Genomic DNA, 21261 nt, shown 5'->3' with positions numbered 1-21261 from the left:
TCCCCAGGGGTTATGCTCCTAAATGCACTGGTCCCAAACTGCTGCCTCAAGAGCCACAGGAGCCTTCCCTGGGCCCCACCCCTCCAGTGAATTCCTCTCCTAGAGCCCCTCCCCTCCCCTCCCAGCACTTGATGGTATCTACTGCTCTGTCCGTCTAGCAAGGTTCCAAGCTGAAACCCCTTTGCCCCCTTTCCTAGGCAGGGACAGGCCTCACATTCTTCCGTGAATCCAGAGGCAGCACCAGGTGCCAGCCCCTGCGCAGGCAGTGTGGTGATGGGCTTGGGGACTCCTTAGCAGGCTCTCAGCCATGGGGTGGGAGGCGGCCCAGAATTGAGTCCTGGGGCTAGACACTGGGAAGGTGCATTAGGACCTCAGATGTGGAGGAGCTGGGACCTGGGAGCAGGATGTTGAGATGGGAACACAGCTATGCTCAAGGCTGCTTGTGCAGCCTGGACCCCAGAACTCCCTTACAACCTCCAAGTGTGGGCAACACTGTGTTTGTGAGATCAGACCTGAGATGCTGGGGTGTTGGGGAAATCGCCCCTGGGAAGGGCCTCTGGAAACAGGTGCCTGCAGCAGCTTGTGATGCAGAGAGGCAGAAGGACTTATGCCGGGCTCGGAGAATTGGAGCCCTTGAGTAGAGTCCCTGGTCACAGTGATGTGACAGCAGTCCAGCCCTCATCTGTCAGGTGGGGGAGTGACCACCATGTCCCCAGCTGGAGGACAAGCGAGGCACATAATTAACTCCAGCTGAGTCGCTGCAGATGGAGGGCGGGCACCTGAGGAATGAGCGTGGCCACGGAGATGGGGTGAGGACCCACCCTGCAGCCACCCTTCATCTCTCAGCAGGCGCCCAGCAGGTGTTTGCACATAGGGGAGCTGTCGGGATAGCTGTGGCCCATGTGCCAGGAAGGACTGTCAGATTCGGGGACATGGCTCCCAAGGGAAAGTCGGTAGCGTGGGCAGCTGGCCAGTGCCTCACCAGCCTTGTGCCCAGTGCTGGACTCAGCAGTGTCCTCTGGGCCCAGCACCCCCTCCTGGCTTCTCTACCTCAGAGGGTCCTGGTGGCCCAGACTCACACAGCCCCTGAAGGAAGGAAGCTAGGACTCCCCTCTCTCCCAGAGGCTACTCTTCCTCTTGTTCCTGATCTGACCCCTTCCCCCTGCACTTGCCGTTGCCCCTGGACCACTGTACTGGTCTCTCACCCCTCCCCATGCCCTGCCCTTCCTCACTTGAATAACGCCCTTCAAGTGGCTGCCAGGGTCGTCTTCCCTGTCCTCAGCTCTGCTGATGTCATGATCAGGTCAGAGCACTCTTAAGAAGTTCCAGGGTTTAATGGGTGCAGAGCTTTTCTGTTCAGGATGATGAAAACATTCTGGAAATAGATAGTGGTGATGGTTATACAACATGGTGAGTGCACTTAATGCCAGTGAATTGTTCACTTAGAAATAATTAGAATGGCCAGGTGTGGTGGTTCACGCTTGTAATCCCAGAGCTTTAGGAGCCCTAGGTGGGAGGATCACTTGAGCCCAGGAGGTCAAATCTGCAGTGGGTTGTGATTGTACCACTCCACTCCAGCCTGGGCAACAGAGTGAGACCCTGTCTCCAAAAAAGAAAAAATAAATAACTAAAATAAAATGGTAAAACAAAAGGAAACTCGCTATGGACTGAAGAATAAGGGGCAACCTCCTTAAGCTGGCACTGGCCGGCTCAGGGCCTACCAGAGGCTGCCCCAGCCTCCCTTTCCAGTCTCACCCCTCACATCTCCCATTCACGCTTTTAGTGCTCCAACCTGGAGAGTTACTGGACTTGCTGTTCTAAGACATATCCTCACTTTCCCTGGCTCTTTGCCTTTCCTTATGGATTCTCAGGATTAGAATCTATTCCTTCACTTGGTGAAGTAATCATTTCTACAACACTCTCCTGCAGACTTCTCACTGCTCTCAAAGGCCTTTCACCCTATCTCTGGCCAGCTCTAAAGAGATGGCCTCATTCCTAAGAACATAAGGTTTGGAGGATGATAGTCTGGGTTTGAGTGCAGGCTTCATGGCTTACTAGTCGTGTGATCTTGAACTTGTCAGTTAAGCTCCCTGAACCTGTCTTTCCTCCTCTGTTAAATGAATGTTAATAATGGTATCTACCCTATGGGGTCATTACAAATATTAAATGAGATATGTTATAAATAGTAAGTGAGCTAATGCATATAAAGAATTTAGCTTATTTCCTGGCACATAGGTCAGTATTAAATAAATGTTAACTGGATATGTATAAATTGAACCAAAATCTGCCCTTGAGTGCAGACAAAAACACAGACTGGTGGGCTGTAGATGTGAAAAACACATCTGTGGCAGTCATAGTAGGCTCCCTGGTATCTGGTTCTCTCCTCACTTAGTAAGTTGCACTTTGTGTCCCTGGTACTTGGGTGGGGCCATGCCTGTCTCATGGGCTGTGTCCAGTCAATGAGGTCAATTTAATTGCTGGCTGAACCTCTCCAGAGTTTTCATTTTCCTTCCCCATTGGCAACTGGCTGCATTCAAGATGGCAGTTGTTCCATTAACTTGGGCTCCTAGGTATCTGGGATGTGTCAAGCACCCACCCTTGCTTGAGAGAGGAATCAACTTTTCCTGGGGTGACCCACTGAAATTTAGGGGTTGTTCGTTGCCAAAATATAGCCTGCTTTGCTTTGCTAACTCTGATGAATGACAAATCTGTTAACTCAACATTTTTGTTTTTTAAGTGAAGCACAGATGAGGTGGGTCACAGAGTGAGGCAGTGGCAGGTCTGGAGCTGACATCCTGTGCCTGACATAGCTGGTTTATTCTTTCTTCGGTCTCTTTCCTCGTCAGTCTTCCCCATCATTGACCTCCCATGAAGGAGACTACTGAGATGGACCCATTTGAACGAGTCTTGTTGACATCATGAATTGGTCAAACCTACGCCTCACAGACCTTTGGCTAATGAATTCCCCAGTGGACACACGTCTTTCCCAGGGTTGCTAGGCCAAGTTGCTTGCCAAGCCATCCACCAGCACTTCACGCCTGGACCAATGCACCCACCTGTCCCCAGCCTCCTTCCTCCCCATTGGGCCTTCCTCCTCTGCCCCAGCTGCCAGAAGCATCTGTGTAAAGCAAGTGCCTCTTCCCTCTTGGCACTCCCCTGGTGAAAGTGCTGCAGTGACTTCTCGCTGCCTGAAGGAAAGAAAACCACACCTACCTGTGTTCAATGTTCCTGTTGTGCTGGCTCAAGCCAGTCTGACCCCACCCATCCCTTCTCCATCCTGTGCTCCTGCTAGTGAACAGGATGGACCTTTTCTCTGAGGTGCCCTGCACCTTCCTATTTCAAAGCCTTCACTCTTGCTGGTAACTCATTCTGGTGTGCCCTCCCACCACTTCAGTCTCCCGCTCCTCTTGCAAGGCTCAGCTCAAATGCCGCCTCCTCCAAGAAGTCTTGGCAGAATATCTCAGTGTGATTTGAATATTCCTTCCCTTTTTTGTGTGACTTATGTCTCTGCCATTGCTCCCACTTCTATCCTGCCCCGTGTTATGGCTGTTTGAATCTTCTCTTCCCTCCTGAACAGAAAGCTCCCTGATGGCCAAGACTGTATGTCACCTTTTATGTGTCCTCAGCATCTACCATGGGACCTGGTTCTTCATCACCTAGGGGGCGTTTATGGGATGAATGAATATTCTCTAACTCCAGGTCCAACCCTCCATTACACCATTTACCACATGTTTCTAAATTATTTCTGTATCTCTGACCCACTCCAGATTATAAATCCCATGAGAGCAAGGATCCAGTCTTACCCATCTCATCTTCCCCTACCTAGCTCAGGCGCCCAGCCAATGTTGAACCAATGTGCCCCACAACTGTGGAATGGAAAGGAGTGGCGATGGCTTGGTGGCACACATAGTTGGAGTTTGGAATCTCTTAAGAGGGCGATCCAGCCCCCACCCCCGGAGAAGGGCTGCCAACATGTGATATTTGCACAAACCTGCAGAAAAGAGCACCGCCATCCTGACCGGCAGCCCGAGCACACTTTGTGTTTGTGACCCTGCCTTTTAAAAATGTCACACCTGCATATGTGGGGAGGCTTACTGACAGCTAATTAGGAGACGCAGTTTGTATCTCCCAGTCTTTGAGAAACATTTTGTAAATTGGGTAATTGGCTTTAACAGTGCAGAGGAGAGATGTGTGCTATGGCTCCATCATCCTCAAATAACACAGTCTGCAGCCGGCCAGGAATTCAGAGTGACAGCTTCAGGGAGAATACAGAAATGCCAGTTTTTCTCAGTGTTCAGGATGGACAGCCTGGCTCTCTGGAGACTTTTAGAAGCAGATGGTCTGTCCATCACCCCGGGGAAGGGGTGTGAAAAACTCAAGATGGCTGGAGTTAATAAGCTGTTTGGGACAGAGCTATGGATATGACTACTTTTATTTCAGGCTCTACCCACCAGCAGTGATTGTATCTGCCAGGCAGCAGTAATTTAGTCCAGCCAGGATGTATTAAACACCTGTTTGGGGCCAAAATCTTTGATAGGCGTAGGGGGACCGAAGGGAATAAGACAACTTAGTTCAGCAGGGCATGATGACTCATGCCTGTAATCCTAGCACTTTGGAAGGCCAAGGTGGAAGGATTGCTTGATCCCGGGAGTTCAAGTCCAGGAGTTCAAGACCAGTTTAGGCAACATTGTGAGACATGTCTCTGCAAAAAATTAAAAAATTAGTGTGGTGGTGGTGGTGTGCACCTGTGGTCCCAGGTACTAAGGAGGCTGAGGTGGGAGGATCATTTGAGCCCAGGAGGTTGAGGCTACTGTGAGCCACCATGGTACCACTTAACTCTAGCTTGAGTGACAGGGGGAGATCCTGTCTTAAAAAAAAAGACAGCCAAGCTCAGTACACCTTAGTTATCTCTGGCTATATCCCTGAAATTCTCGTTCTGGTTTGACGTAAGTGTCTTGAATGATAGGAAAACACTTTTTAAAATGTAAGGCATATACACTTTGTACCCTTTCCTGTAATCTTTACTTGTCTCTCTCAACTGTCTTTACCCTTCTTTAATAGTTCCCAGGTGTGCTGGTTCTTTATGTTTCAAAATGCTTACAGCAGGCATTTAAGGATGTTTGTTAGTTGATACAGCCTCTCTGTAGTGACTGCACCTCTATAGCCCAGAAGTTTCATGAATGAAAGCTATTTCTTGCTTATGTCATTGTCAAGTGCAGCTTGAAGGGGTGTGTTGGTTGGTGTTCTGGGAAGCAGATGCTCAGAGTTAGAGGGGCCCTGGGGAAATTCCTTTGAAAGGATATGAAGAGAGATGGGCAGGGTGAGCCTTCACACTGTGCGGTGGGTTTGACACCAGTAAAGGGAGCGGAGAAGGAAAGAGGCTCTGGTAGGAAGAGTCCCTGGCAGCAGTACTGCTCTAAGAAAGTTCCAGCTGGACCAGTGGGCTCAGAGATCACCTGTAGTCAAGTCTTACACTGGCCAGAAATGAGGAGCCCTTATTCCTCTGCCATGCTCAGTCCATGGCTGGAGGGGTCTGGGGAGAGGGTGGCCTCCTCTGAGGCATACCCAAAGACACTGCACCTGGAGGCTGTCAGCTCATAAGGCTGTCCTCCTTGGGATGGTTTCTCTCGTGACATGGTGATGTCCCCTTCCAGGATTGCCACAGGGATTTGGGATCTGGGGGGGGTTCTTCCTGTTTCAGGTCCTTGGATTTTTTTTCCCCACTCACACTATGGATGGAAAAGAGAGCACAGAATGCCCATGGAATGGTTTTACAGGCCAACCTGGGCATGGCACACATTGTCTTTGTTCATAGTCCATTGCCCAAAACTCGGTAGTCACACCTAATTATAAGGAGGGCTGGGAAATGTCGTCTCACCGTGTGCCCAAGAAGAAGAACAGAACATGGATATGATGGAGCATGGACTCTGGAGCCTGACTCCATGGGTTTGACTCCCAACTCTGCCCCTCACTCACTATGTGCAACTTGGGGCAAATACTCACCTCTCTGATCCTCAGTTTCTTCATCTATTAAAATGTGGATAATAATGGGACATGATTCATAGGGTTATTGGGAAGATTCAGTGAGTTAGTGTGTATAAAGCAATTAGAATAGTGTCTGGCACAGGCAAATGCTATATAAGGGCTCACTGTGTTATTATTATTACTATTCTTGTTTCTAAATTTAGCACTTCAGTAAATGTTTATTGGGTACCTGTTCTGTTCAAATAATTTTTATAGGTCACATGAACTTACTGTTTCCTGGACAGCTCCTAGTACTTAGTAGATGATTGAAAATGTTTCAGTGAATTAGTTGCAATGGCAAAACAATATAGTGTATGTTTAATTCAGTTGGACATGGTGCTGGGCTAATTTTGAACATGATTTAGCAATGATAAATGTTAAAGTCTGTTCTTAGGTTCAGAAAATCACCCACAGATGAACAGAAAGAGGGAAACTTCAGTGATTGAGAAAGCATCCTGGGTGTGGAAAGCTTACCAGTTTAAAAATGACTTTCTGTTTTTATAAAAGTAATCTGTATTTTTTTTTTATTTAAGTAAAAGAAGAAAGAACAAAAAAACCACTGAAATCTCATAACCTTTAACATTCAGTGATTCTCATTCCAGATATCTCTCTATGCATATATTATAAAGAAATAATTTTATAAAATGAGATCATTATTGCATCCTACTTTAGATTGTTGTTGAATTTTATTTATTTGCGTGTAACAGAAGCAAATGAGGAAAAGTAAAATAGAAGGAATTGCTCACCATTAAACAATTCTGCCTTTGCTACAGAAAATATTTGTTTCCAAAATGTCTCTCCAAGGGTAATAAAAGATTATGAAAAGCAGTGAGGTTAAAATCCTGGCTTTTAAACTACAGTTTTCAATTTTAGATGGTATCGATTAAAGCCCTTCTATGGAAGAAGAGGAAATTAACAATCTTACAACTTCTCTTCCCTCCTCTGCCTCTTGCATTTTATGTTCCATTATGATCTTCACATTGCCAGTTGTTTCACGTGAAATAGGTCTTGCGCTCACTATCACTCCTTTTTTTTACCACAAGTCCTCCTCCATTCCTGAGATCTATATTTTTGATTCATCTTTTGGTTGACTGGATTTTATCACATAGGTTTTTTCTCCCCTGGGCACCAAGGATTGTAGGTGTTTTGCTACCCAAGATAATAGGTGCTGATTTAGTAGTTTTGACTGACAGCAAGCTCTGTATGATGTAGGAGCCCAATAGAAGGTGTGCAGACTGAGGCTGCATTAACAGAAGTCAATACTCAGAATGTGGGAGGTGATTGTTTCATTCAGCTTGGCATTGTGGCTGGGAGTGCTCTGAACAAATCAATAAGGAAAAGACAAACAACCCAGTAGAAAAATGGGCAAAGTCACCAGTCCAAAAGAGGAAACACAGGCTATAAGCATATGAAAAGATGGCTTAACCTCTTTAGTAATCAGGAACATGCAAATTGAAATGTGATATCAAATACCCACAAGACTGGCAGAAATTAAAGCTGGCAAGGATATGGAGCAGTGAGATCTCTAAAACACTGCTGATGGGAGTGTAAATGGATAAAACCACTTAGAGAACATGCAGCAAACGCTCTGATTCAACAACTGAATTTCCAGGTTTATACCCTAGAGAAACTCTTCATATGTGTGCCAGGAGGCAGGTATGGAAATATTCGACCATCTTGCTTACAGCAGCAACCAAACGAAATGCTGGAAACAGCCCAAGGGTCCATTGGCAGAGGAATGAACAAACAGTGGCATATTCACACAATGGCATACTACACAGCTGTGAAAATGAATGAACCACAGCTATAGTCAGCGTATAAAATCTCACAAACGTAACGTGGAGCCATAAGAGCAAGTTTCAGGTGAAATGTATAAACACAATTCCATTTATATGTATGTTCAAAAATGAGTAACATTAAATGATATAGTGTTTAAGAAACACATACATATAAAACTGTAAAGAAAAGCAAAGAAGGGGCTGGCGCGGTGGCTCACTTCTATAATCCCAGCACTTTGGAAGGCCAAGGTGGGTGGATCACTTGAGGTCAGGAGTTGAAGACCAGCCTGGCCAACATGGCACAACCTCATCTCTACTAAAAATACAAAAATTAGCTGGGCACAGTGGCATGTGCCTTGTGATCTCATCTATTCAGGAGGCTGAGGTAGGAGAATTGCTTGAACCTGGGAGGCAGAAGTTGCAGTGAGCCAAGATCATGCCATTGCACTCCAGCCTAGGTGATAGAGTGAGAGATGGTCTCAAAAAAAAAAAAAAAAAAAGAAAAGAAGGATAAATGCAAAATTCAGGCCTGGGGCTCCGCCTGGGTGAAGGAGGGCTATGTGCAGGTGTGGGCACAGAGGTCTTCAACATAACTGTGATGCTGGATGTACGTGTGTTCACATTACTATTTTTCATACCTTATTAAGTTATTGTATATGGAATATTCTTTGAGTGAAATATTTCGTAGCATATTCTTATTTAAAATAAAACGGTGCTCTGAAGTTAGACTACCTGAAATTGGACAAGTTATTATTTCTGAGCCTCAAATTCCTTATCTGTAACAGGGAAATAACAGTACAAGTTGAGTACCCCTTATCCAAAATACTTGGGACTAGAAATGTTTCAGATTTTGGAGTTTTTCAGGTTTTGATGTAGCTGCGTTGTATTTAAAGACTGAACATCCCAAATCCAAATATTCAAAATCCAAAATGCTCCAGTGAACATTTTTATTGAGCAGCATATTTGTGCTCAAAAAGTTTTGGATTTTGGAGCATTTTGGATTTCAGATTTTTGAATTAGGGATGCTCAGCCTATAGCTTTTAATAATATTGTGAGACATGAATAATATCCTTGACATCAAGTTCTTAGTACTGTGCCTAACGCATATTGAGGGCACGGTATACGTCAGCTAGCGTTGCTTTCCTGGGCAGGGCAGATGGAGGTATTTGCGGGACCATTCTAGGTGCTACATGCCCCCAAAATCTGTCCTCCAAAGGCTGTTCATGAAATAACTCTTGGACAAGCAGGCTGTAAAACTGTCCTGTATGGGGATGATTGGAAGGGCTAAGGGTAGTTTAGCCTGAAGACATCTCTCTGAGTCACTCTGTGGAGCTTAGCTATCTGATTTCCAGGCCAATGATAGGAAGAATTTTCAAAGAAGCAGAGCTGGCTGAGGGCAAATTAGCTCCCTAGTGAGAGAGTGAGATCCCTGGCACTGGAGGGACAGAAGTGAGCACATACTGAGTGCTCCTGTGCGGGAGGCCCAGAGGGGACTTTCTAACGGAGGCACGTTGGACACATTAGCTTTTAAATTCTCTTTCCATTCTGAAATTCTGCATGGAGTAATTCCCAGTTTCAGATGGGTTGTTATTAACTCTGACATTTTCTTGGCATTTTTACATTTTAACTCTCAGCAACATTTTCTTTGAAATTTTTAAATCAAAAAAGTATTTTAATTCTTTAAAAATGAGATTTAAATGAAAATGGATTTCATCTGGAGCCTCACTTTTTCATTTGAAAATTGATTTTCATGGCTTTTGGATCTGTTCCCATTTTTAAGTGCTGAATTTTAAGAGCCTATATGTGCCAGTGATGAGTTCTCTGTGGTAAGTCCTTATAGGAAAGGAGAAGCCCTTGGCAGTGGAACAGCAGACAGGAGTTGTGAGGTAGTGACCATGAGCTTCAGTAGATGAGGAGTCAAAGGAAGGTAGTAACAAATACCAGAGAGAAGAGGGAGGGAAGGAAGGCAGCACTTATGGAGCACCTATTATGTGCTAGAGCCAATCTCCAGGTGGCAAGACTGAAGACAGAGGCTAGGCCAGTCATGAAGCTTTGAGCTATTGCATGAGAGTATGAACCGTGATGAATTACTTCCTGCCTGCTGGTCAGGTTGTGGCCATTGCCAACCAGTCAGAATATCCTCTAGAAGTGAGTGGGGTTTCTGGTGGGGGAAGTGGGGGGAAAAGGAGAGCATGATAAAGCCCATAGCTTTCTTCCAGGACACAGACCCCCCTTAGAGTGGCTCTGAGAGTAATTCATCAAAAACCAAATCACGGAAAGACAACTTGCCGTAAATAACTTCTCAGAATGATGGTTTTGCCCAGTGAACAGCTCACTAAAAGCTGTCAGACAGATACCTTAAATGGGGTATCGAAAAGCTTCCGGCATTTCCCTGGCTCAGGCTGGGGCTGGTCCGCAAGAAGAGGAGAGTAATCAACAGCCCTTTAGGGGAACATCTCCAAGTGCAGCATTAGAGAAGGGAAAATGTGAAATACGCATAATATTGACTTTCACCTGAGCTGAAAGGACAAATCCTGTGAAATGGCTGTGGCAATGTATCTGCAAGGAGTCCTTCAGGAAACTAAAACTTAGAGAAGTTCCCCAGCGATTTGGTGACTTGATCATTAGGTACATTCCTGTGCAGTGGATTAACTTACAGTGGGTAGCCTCTGGCGTGTATGCCGAAACACCATGCTTATAAGACACTCACCCACCCTGCCTGAGGCCAGAGACAAACACTATACTCTGTAAGGACCTTCAGGGTCATCTGGGTGGTTTTCAAACACTTTTGCTACTAGCAGTGTAATTAAGTGTTTTTAAACTACTAGCTTTAAAATTAAGTGTTCTGTGGAGCTCTGATGCTATAGATGAAGCAGATGGCAGAGGAGCTGCTGGTTGAAGTGAAGGCCAGGAGCTCAGTGCTCCTTTCACTGCCCTATCTGCTGGGCTTTAGGCCCCTGAGGGGCTGAGTTTAAAAAACTCTAAGCTGGCCGGGCGCGGTGGCTAACGCCTGTAATCCCAGCACTTTGGGAGGCCGAGGCAGGCGGATCACGAGGTCAGGAGATCGAGACCATCCTGGCTAACATGGTGAAATCCCGTCTCTACTAAAAAATGCAAAAAATTAGCTGGGCGTGGCGGCGGGCGCCTGTAGTCCCAGCTACTCGGGAGGCTGAGGCAGGAGAATGGCATAAACCCGGGAGGCGGAGCTTGCAGTGAGCCGAGATCGCGCCACTGCACTCCAGCCTGGGCGACAGAGCGAGACTCCGTCTCAAAAAACAAAACAAACAAACAAAAAAACTCTAAGCTGATCCAGCCCCCAAAATTCACCTTTGGGGAGCTGGAAAGTCCATCTATTTGGGACATGAATCATGTTAGGTAAGAAGATACAGCATTAGAAATTAGGATAAGGGAAAATAGCATCGAAAATGGGACAGATACATCCATGTGATTTATTTTGTTATTCACTGCAAAGATGCTCCCTTTAGGGGAGCTAGGGAAGCATGCTTGGTGCCCAGTGTGTTGTTTCTCTTGCTTCTAGCCAAGAGCTCTGATCTGGAGACCTAGGCTTGTGGCATTATCCTGGGGGAAATGGTCTTTTCTAGAATGCTGTTAGCTTTAAACTTCTCTTCTCCTGTTGAGTTCTCTAGACTATTCGAATGCTGAGAGACTGGGAATCCAGGAATCCCTCTCCTAATCCTGGCAAGACAGTGGACAAATCCCTTCTCCTCTCTAGTCCTCAGTCTCTGCATCTGAAATTGAGAGTGTGGGGCTAGATTAGAAATGCCTAGATGTTGGGATTTCACACACCAAGAAGGGGAGGGCCATGGAACAGAAACTTACATAGGGTGAAAATGTTTTCTATTTTGTCGTGTCAGGACATTAAAAACAAGACCTCTCTCATTTATATCCTTTTATAACAGAAAAATATTTCAACACCATACAACTACAAAGGACCTCATCTGTAAATTAAGGATCGTTTTTCAAATGGAATTAACTTTAAGGAAAACCTTACTGTGTCATTCTTATTTTTCTCATTTTACCTGAGTGTATTTGCTTTCTATGCTTCTGTAACCGATCACCACAAATTTGGTGATGTAAACCACACCTATTTATTGTCTGACAGTTCTATGCCAGAAGTCTGGGCACAGTGTGGCTCCCCTGGGTCCCTTTGTCAGGGCTTCATATGACCAAAATCAAGGTGTCACCTGGGCTGGGTTCGTATCTGGAGGCTCAACTAGGAAAGATTTGCTTCCATGCTCATTCTGGTTACTGGCAGAGTTCAGTTTCTTGCAATTGTAGAACAGAGGTCCCTGCTTTCTTGACATGTGGACCTCTTCATCTTCAAACCAACAATGGCATATCAAACTCATCTCATGCTTCCAATCTCTGATCTCCCCTCTGCTATTAGGTAAAAAAGATCTCTGCTTTTAAAGACTTGTGTGACTATACTGGGCTTACCTGTATAATAATTTAAGGTCAACTGATTAGTAACCTTCATGACATCTGCAAAGTCCCTTTTGCCATGTAACATAAAATATTCATGGAGGTAATTCCAAGGGGTGAAGGTCAATGCGGCCAAAACTTTGCCTACCACACCCAGTCTGGTGAAAATTCAGTCAGATAAATATGTGGGAACATTGTAAGATCCTCCAACTCCCATACTGGTTGTCAAATAGTCTCAGATATTTTAGTTGACATATCCCAGTGTTTTATATTTGTGAGAAGCCAAGACATTGTTACTAATACAGAATCTTGCATGGACTAGATATTCAGAAAGTGTTTGCTGAGCAAACATGTATTAATAAATTCATTGTTGCTAATATTATTTTAATGCAACTTTGATTATAAATCCTGCGGTACTGTTATTATCATTGTCATTAGCTACAGATTAGAAAACAAGCCAAAGTCATTACAGAAATGTATTAAAACTAGAAATGATTCAGTAAATCACGGTAGATTCCAAAAAAAAAAAAAAAATCATGGTAGAAACAATTAAAACATGAACTACTCTGTTACATCTGCTCATGCTCTGCTGGGGGTGAGAAGTGTTGCTTTCAATCAAGGAATAGGGATAATTAATAGAGGGCCCCAGAAGCAGTAAGAACTTAATCTTCCCTCCTTCCCTCCCTCTCTCCCTCCCTCTCTTCCTTTCTTTCCTCCTTCCTTTCTCTCTTTCTTTCTTGGGAAAATAAATTAACTTGGCCAGTTTTTAAATTAAATTAAAAATTTTAAATTGAATTGTTTACCGAAAATCTGTAGTATTCAAGCTCCCTAGCCTGGTGTTGAGAGCTCTAAACCTTCTCCCTGGCCACCTCATCCTTGCCATTCACTGTTGAAGCGAGCTGGGTTGTTTCTGTTCCCGTCTCACTTTTCCACCTCCTTGCCTGTATTCGTGCTGCTCCTCCGCCTACGATTTCCATCTCAAGTGTTCCCTCTTCCAGAGCCCTCCCTGGCTTTCCTTGCAGTGCCCACGGCCTGGATCTGCCTCTGTCCCACAGCACCGGCCGCCATCCCCCACGGGAGGTGACCACGTGCCCCGGCCTCACTGCCTCCACCATCAGTGAGCTCCCCGAGGCCAGAAACCATGTCGGACTGAGTCCCTGCCGGCACAGACGTGGGCCACAGTTCTGAGGAGTTTCTCAAATAAATGAAGAGGGAGCAAGAAACCCTAGTTCACTGTGATCCCATATTGCGGTCACTTAAGGGGAAGGTGGAGGACAAGCAGAAAAAATGAGGAGGACACAGAATGGAGAGAAAGACAAAAATAAAGAGAGACGTGGAAGTAGAGCAAGGAGGAGGAAAGCAGATGAAGGGAAAGTGTCCAACAGATTTTTATTTTATTTTATTTTATTTTATTTATGTTATGTTATGTTATGTTATGTTATGTTATGTTATGTTATGTTATGTTATTTTTGAGGTGGAGTCTCGCTCTGTCACCCAAGCTGGAGTGCAGGGTGTGATCCCGGCTCACTGCAGCCTCCACCTCCCAGGTTCAAGTGATTCTCCCACCTCAGCCTTCTGAGTAGCCAGGATTACAGGTGCGTGCCGCCATGCCTGGTTAATTTTTGTATTTTTAATAGAGAGGGGGTTTCGCCATGTTGACCAGACTGTTCTCAAACTCCTGACCTCAAGTGATCTGCCTGCCTCAACCTTCCAAAGTGCTAGGATTACGGGCGTGAGCCTTCGCGTCTGGCCCCAGCAGATCTTACTGAATCTTTACTGAGGCCCCTCTCCAAGCTTTGGGGAGACAGCAGTGAAAACAATGACAAAATCCTTGCCCACCTGGGGCTTTCATTCTAGTTGAGGAAATCGGTCAATCTACAAGTGAACAAACAGTAGACAAGATGATTTCAGATAATTTTAGGAACTATGTTAGGGCATTAAATAGGGTGGCGTGTCAGGGAGTGAATGGGGGTGGGAGATATTTTGGGGAGGGTGACCTGATTGATGGGAAGGAGGAGCCATGCTGAGAACCAAGGAAATCATGTTCCCAGCAAAGAAAACAGCAAGTGCAAACGCCCAGAGGTAGGAAGGAAAGTGCATTTGGTTTCAGGGAACTGGAAGGAGGTTTGTGGGGCTGTACTTGGAGAGCAAAGGGCAGAGAAAAGGGAACTCAGGCCAGATTGGGAGGCAGCAGCTGGACTGAGTGGCTTCTGTTGTGATAAGGAGTGTTAAGAAAATGACCCCAAACTTGTACATAATACAAAGATGTGATTATGTGACCCTTTACCCTAATACTTAGAGCATTTTCCTGCCTAAGGGTCATCTGACTGGGGGAATAGAACTTTGCTCAATTAATTAAGACCTAAACATTTTGCAAGCCTCTAAAACAGATAAGATATGCTGGTTTTCAATGATTTTCTTTTCTGTCCCCAAAGGTTGTGGTTTTGTCACCCTGTGGGACATTTGTGTGTAATTTGGCAATCTTATCTTATTCCTTTTTTCAGTCGCTGTAAAAATCCCTGTTCCTTAAATGCTCTTTTGAATCCACTTTGTCATCCTGCAGATCCCCTTATTAATGAGTTAAATAAAACTTTGACATGTGTTCACTATCGATTTTCATGAGAATTACATTTTTAACCTTTCGAGAGATATATTCTGATAGGAATTTGGGTTTTAAGTGCATGGAAAACAGGAAGAGTGAGAAGAATTCATTTATATTTGACAAAGGACCCTCAGACTCTTAGATGGTGGGGGGGTTCAACTTGCCCATGGGGAGGTAAGACGCCCAGTAGAAACCAAAGCCTCTGTTCAGGGGAGAGATGACCACAGGGTTTGACTGAGGGAGGCGAGGATGGAAAGGTGCTGAGTGAGCCAGAACTGAATCCTGATACTCATCATGGGCACCTGGCCCCTTTCCATTCCCATGGTGGGTCGCCGTGAACTGTTTTCTTGGTGAACTTTTCTCTCTAATACAGGAGCTCCTTGGCAGGGGCTGGATCCAGTTTTTATGTTTCCTCAATGTCCAGCCCTGGACTGAACACAGAGTAGTGCTTGGCAAGTGTTTGCTGAATGAATCTTCTCTTTAGATTTATCCTCATTATCATCTTTTTTTTTTTTTTTTTTTTTTGACTGTGGTAAAAATATACGTAACCTAAAATTTACCATTGTAGCCATTTTTATGTGTACAGTTCGGTGACATTAAGCACATTTACATTGTTGAGCTACCATCACCACCATCCACCTCCAACACACTTCCGTCATCCCCACTGAAACTCTGAGCCTGTCAAACAAAGAAGACCCCTTCCCTGCTCCTCCCAGCCCTTGGCAACCACCATTCTACATTCTTTCTCTATGAAATTAACTACTCTAGATAACCTCATATGAGTGGGATCATATCATAGCTGTCTTTTTGTATGGCTTATTCTACTTAGCATAATGTCCTCAAAGCTCATCCATGTTGTAGCATGTGTCCGAATTTCCTTCCTTTTCCAGGCTGGAAATATTCCATTGCATGGATACACCACCGTTCCATTATCCATTCACCTGTTGATGGGCATTTGTGTTGTTTCCATCTTTTGGCTATTGTGAATGACACTGCTATGAACATGGGTGTACAACTGTCTCTTCAAGTCCCTGCCTTTGGTTCTTTTGGGTAGACGTCTAGAGGTGGAATTGCTAGGTCATATGGCAATTCTATGTTTAACTTCTCAAGGAACCACTATACTGTTTCCACAGCAGCTGCACCATCTTACATTCCCACTAATAGGGCACAACAGTTCCAGTTTCTCCACACCCTTGCCAACACTTGTTGTTTTCTGTGTGTGTGTGTGTGTGTGTGTGTTTTTTTTTATTGATAGCTATTTTAATGAGTGTGGGATCATCCTTAAAATACAAATGGCCATGAAAAAGGGAGATCCCAGGGCGAGGCATTATGGGGGCTTTTCATGAGTGTACTCTGAAGGGAGACAGCTGGGGTGCTGGAGGGAGGTCCTAGATTTGGAGGGCACTTAGCAGGAGCAGAAACAGGATAGTGGGTGCCAAGACCACACTCTTTGAGCTCACAGCATGGACTCAGGGCTGACTTAAGGAGACTCCCCACCATGGGAGAACTGAAACCCAAAAGGTTTCCACAAGGAAAGATTTGTTTGTTGGGCTCATGTCCCTGGGGAAAAGCTGTTTCTAATTTAGACCTTTCTTTCTATGTGTTGCTTCCCAGTGCGACAATGCGAAAGGGTTGAAAGCCTTCTATGATGCAATAAAATACGGGCCGAACCACTTGATGGTGTTTGGAGGTGTCTGTCCATCCGTCACATCCATCATTGCAGAGTCCCTCCAAGGCTGGAATCTGGTGCAGGTAAGGTCCGAGCTACCTTCTGTTGTGGGGAGGTGTCTTTGGTTGGCCCTCAGTCTTTTGCAGGAATGATTCCTTGTACAATGTGGTTTCTATGTTGCCTAGGTCAGGCCTCCTGGACTTTCTCCTGGGTGATAGCATAGCTTTTCACTGCTGGCCTGACCTGGCATGGCCCCCATGGTGGGTCTTTAAAGGGCAGCCCTGATGCTACCACCATGTATTTGAAGGCTTCAGGGATCACCACTGATTCCCTAGCCCAGCTTTCTGGGTCATCGATGCCAGTCCAACTTGCCTGTCCACTGTTATCTCCTGCTCCTTCCACTTCCTCCAAAGCACAGCCTTGCCAGACACTCTGCCTTTCCACACATGTGTCCTGGACCTTTGGGTCTCAGAGCCCTGCTCTTGATGTTCCCTTAACCAGATGACCGCTCATCAATTCTCTGCCAAGCCTCCCTTTCCCACTGAAATTCTCTTTTGTCCTCTAAGACTGCCTTTGTCCTCAGTTAAGTCTTTCCTGGGCTCCTTGCCGGTTATTCACTCTTTGCCCTGGCAGATTTTGTACATCATTGAATGCTCCACCAACACACATATAGTCTATTATAGGTAAGACTTGCCAGTGTTAGCTGTTGTTGGGGATGGGAAAGAAGAGTGTGGAACTATATGACCACCAGGGGTGAGTGGTGGCTCATACACATGTTTACTTTTTTGCTGCATCCATCCATCCATCCATCCATCCATCCATCCATCCATCCATCCATCCATCCATCCATCCATCCATCCATCCATCCATCCATCCACCCACCCACTCACCCACTTATCTATCCATCTGTCCATCTGTCTGTCTATCCATCCATCCATCCATCCATCCGTCCATCCATCCACCTCTCCATCCATCCATCCACCCACCCACCTATCCATCCATCCATCTGTCCATCCATCCATCCATCCATCCATCCATCCATCCATCCATCCATCCATCCATCCATCCATCCACCCACCCACTCACCCACTTATCTATCCATCTGTCCATCTGTCTGTCTATCCATCCATCCATCCATCCATCCGTCCATCCATCCACCTCTCCATCCATCCATCCACCCACCCACCTATCCATCCATCCATCTGTCCATCCATCCATCCATCCATCCATACATACATCCAACAAATATTATAGGCAACTTACTCTGTGCCTGGATTTTGGTAGGCACACTGGGGATACAGTGCTGAACAGGATAGATGTGGTTCACATTATTCTGGAGCTTACATTCTAGGAGGAAGACAGGCAAGAAGCAAGTAAATAATTAAATAACAATAATAAGGTTGTGTATGGAGGGTCTGCCATGTGCTAGACACCGTTCTTAGTATTTTTCTGTATGAATTCATTTAATTTTTATAACTGCTCTATGCTGTAGGTACCTTATCATCCCTATTTTATAGATAATGGAACCGAGGCACAGAAAAGCTATATAACTTGCACAAGGACTCACAGCTAACAATTAGTAGGGCTAGGATTTTAACTCGGGCAGTCTGGCCCTTAAGATAAGACTGTAGTAAGGAAACTTGGCTATGATAGAAGGAAACAGGGTGATGAGATATATAGTGACTGCCTTTGGGTAGTCAGAAAAGGTCTCTTGGAGGAGGTGACATTCAAGCTGAGACCCGAAGGGTGAGAAGGAGACCACTGGGTGAAGCACATTCCATGTCAATGAATGGAATAGCAAACGCAGGAAGGCAGCTTGTGATAGGAAAGAACCTGACATATTCATGGAACAGAAAACAGGGAAGTGGTGCTGGAGTGTGATGGGTGGGGAGTCAGGGTGAAGACAGTGAGAGTGGCAGGGTGAGCAGGAGCCTAACCACGTAGAGGATCTGTTTCATTCCACTTGCATTGACTGGGGACCTCCTCTGAGTCTGGTGCTGCATGCATGGGGTGCTGGGGTGGAGCCCAAGCTTTCAGCCACAAGGAGTGGTGGGCACAAGCGATAGCAGGTGTGATGAAAGAGAGGTGGGGCCCAGGCGAGGGCCCCTCACTCAGCCCCGGGTCAAGGAAGCCCCAGGGCAGGTGCTATGGCAGGTGCAGTGGAGCTGGCTGCTGAAGGAGGAGAGGGCGTTGGACAGCTGGAGACATGAGGGAGAGTGCCGTTGCAGAGGAAACTGGGCGTGCAAAAGCAGGAGGTGGGAAAGTATGTGGGCTTGGGGAGTGCTGAGTCATTCCTTGTGGCCGGAGCAGGCCACGCTGATTGTGGGTGGATGCAACACGAAGAGGAGGCCAGAAAAGCAGCCGTGTGCTCTGGTGCAAACCTAACCACAAACCTAACGACACACCTGAAAGCCACCATGGCTCAGTGTGCCATGGGAGCCTGGCCTCAGCCCTCAAAGTGCCTAGGATAGCTGTGGAGACCTTGGACCAGTCACTTAGCTTCTTTGGGCTTGAGCTTGCTCTCCTGAATATTGAGGATCACATTCTCTACTAGTTAGAGCTATGTGCTGCCTCCCTGAACCTCAGTTTCCTCATCTGCATAATCAAGGTAGTAATAGAACTGTTTTCATGGGGTTGTCGTGTGGATTGAAAGATTGAAAAGGGATTAGAGTTGTGCCTGGCACACAGTAAGTGCTAACTAAGTGTTCTTTGTGGTTAGTCCTGCCCTGTATCCTCCCACTCCCCAAGTTGAATCCCCTGATTACTTGTCATTCCTGGTCTTGCATTCCCACATTTTCTTACACTGTTCCTACCACCCAAAACATCCCATTCTTCCTATATCCAGTGTATCAAGTGCTACCCTTTCTTTGAGACCCAGCTTAAATCCTGCCTCCTTCAGGAAGCCTTTCCTGCTGCTACTAGGGGGCTGCTAAAGTTGGGCCCTAGAAAGCCTTTCTATCACTTCCCCTTGTTTAATTCTAGCAGAGCGTGTGCACAGCCCAGTGTCCCATTCCACCCTGCCTGTCCCTCTCTTAGGGTTTTGCAGATGTGGGGGTGTGTTTATAAATGTTTGTCTCTCCAGCTGGGCTGTGAGCTCCTTAAGGACAGAACCTGGACTTCTCTTTTTCCCCATGCCTGTCATTTCACAGTCTTCATCAGAAGTCTGCTCAATGATCAGAGGGATGGAGGGAGATGGGAAGGGATGGAAAGATCTGCAGATGGACAGTTTGTCCAGGCATGAGAGGCTGAGGTCCCAGGGAAATCCCCTGCCCAGAGAGGAATCCAACTGATTCCACTGATTCTCAGTGTCACTTGGAACCATCTGTCCCTCAGAATTCCCTGAGGAGCTGCAGGAACAAGCACAATGTTGGAAACTCCCAGCTTGCAGACCAGAGCTACCTGACCTCGCCATGAGCAGGACAGCCCTCCAACCTAGAGGAGTTGATAAGACAGGGAACTGGGTTACAAGATGGGGATTGTGTTAGTTATTTATCACTGGGTAACAAATCCCCCCAAATTTAGTGGCTTAAAACAACAATATCATGTATTATTTCATTATTTCTCTGGTTCAGGAATTCAGACACACTGAATGGCTTGTGTTTGCTCCATGGTGTTTGGGGCCCAACTGGAGGACTTGAAGGCTGGGGGCTGGCATCATCTGAAGGCCTGACTGGGGCTGGAGGATCTGCTTCCAGTGTGGCTCCTCTCCATGTGGAGGTCTCCATAGGGCTGCTGGTGTGTACTCATGACAAGGCAGCTGGCATCCCCCAAAATCAGTCATGAAAAGACCAAGTCTTTTAGGACTTAGCTCTGGAAATTGCATGCTATAACTTCTGCTGTAATCTGTGGATCACACAAATTAGCTCTTATTTAGAGAGGAGTAGTACCAAAGTGCAGGGGGAGGTGAAGCTCACTGGAGGCTAGCTTGGAGACTGGATATGATAGTGACTAATGTCTGGAGGAAGACAGGAACTCCAGTTGCCCAGCAAGGGGGACTTGATGCTGAGGCCCTGCCCTGTTTTGCAGAACTCCTGCTCATCCTTCAAAGCCCCGGATACCACTTCCTCTGTGATGCCTTCCCTGATCTCCTTCACCCCCTTTCCTTTGGTGCTGCCCATCCCCAGCTCAAAAAGTAAATTAATTATTTCTTCCTCCAGTACACCCTGCATTCTCAATAGCGGGTGATATCTCCTCCAAGGGAGTAAACATTGGTTCTTGTGCGGAGGCGAAAAAAAAATCTTACTTTTTTAATGTATAAAGCATAGATATAGATCTAGTACACAAACAGATCTATGTATGCCTGTGGTATTACAATTTCATCAGGCGGCAAGAGTAGGAAAAAGTAGCCAGAAAGTCTTCTTAGGAGACTAACAGTGAAATGAAGGTTGAGAAACACTGTTCCACATCCTTCTATATTGTGTGCAGTATTCTCTTATTAAATTTCATGTCAATGAATTCTACAGTTAAAATAGGTAAAGATGGTAAATTTTATATGTATCTTTTACCTCAATTCACAAAAATACAATTTTAAGAATGGGCTGGGCATAGTGGCTCATGCCTGTAATCTGAATGCTTTGGGAGGCCAAGGCGGGAGGATGGCTTTAAGCCAGGGGTTTGAGGCCAGGCTGGGGAACATAGTGAGACCTCATCTCTACAAAACATTATAAAATTAGCCGGGTGTGGTGGCACACTCCTGTAGTCCCAGGTACTTGAGAGGCTGAAGCTGGAGGATCGCTCAAGCCTAG

At 45.9% G+C, this 21261-nt stretch overlaps 1 protein-coding gene across 1 annotated transcript in view; it reads left to right on the top strand.

Annotated features, from left to right (window-relative positions):
* GABBR2 (gamma-aminobutyric acid (GABA) B receptor, 2) overlaps positions 1-21261 on the top strand; it is a 432864-nt gene that overhangs the window by 113503 nt on the left and 298100 nt on the right. Inside the window, exon 2 of the mRNA XM_011993760.1 lies at positions 16462-16599. Within this exon, the coding sequence (XP_011849150.1) occupies positions 16462-16599 (138 nt within the window). The remainder of the gene's footprint in view (positions 1-16461; positions 16600-21261) is intronic.

The sequence above is a fragment of the Mandrillus leucophaeus genome, unplaced genomic scaffold, assembly GCF_000951045.1.
Source record: "Mandrillus leucophaeus isolate KB7577 unplaced genomic scaffold, Mleu.le_1.0 Scaffold433, whole genome shotgun sequence".
Classification (NCBI taxonomy): domain Eukaryota; kingdom Metazoa; phylum Chordata; class Mammalia; order Primates; family Cercopithecidae; genus Mandrillus; species Mandrillus leucophaeus.
The sequence above is the reverse complement of the archived record's forward strand: the minus strand, read 5'-3'. Positions and strand labels throughout refer to the sequence as shown.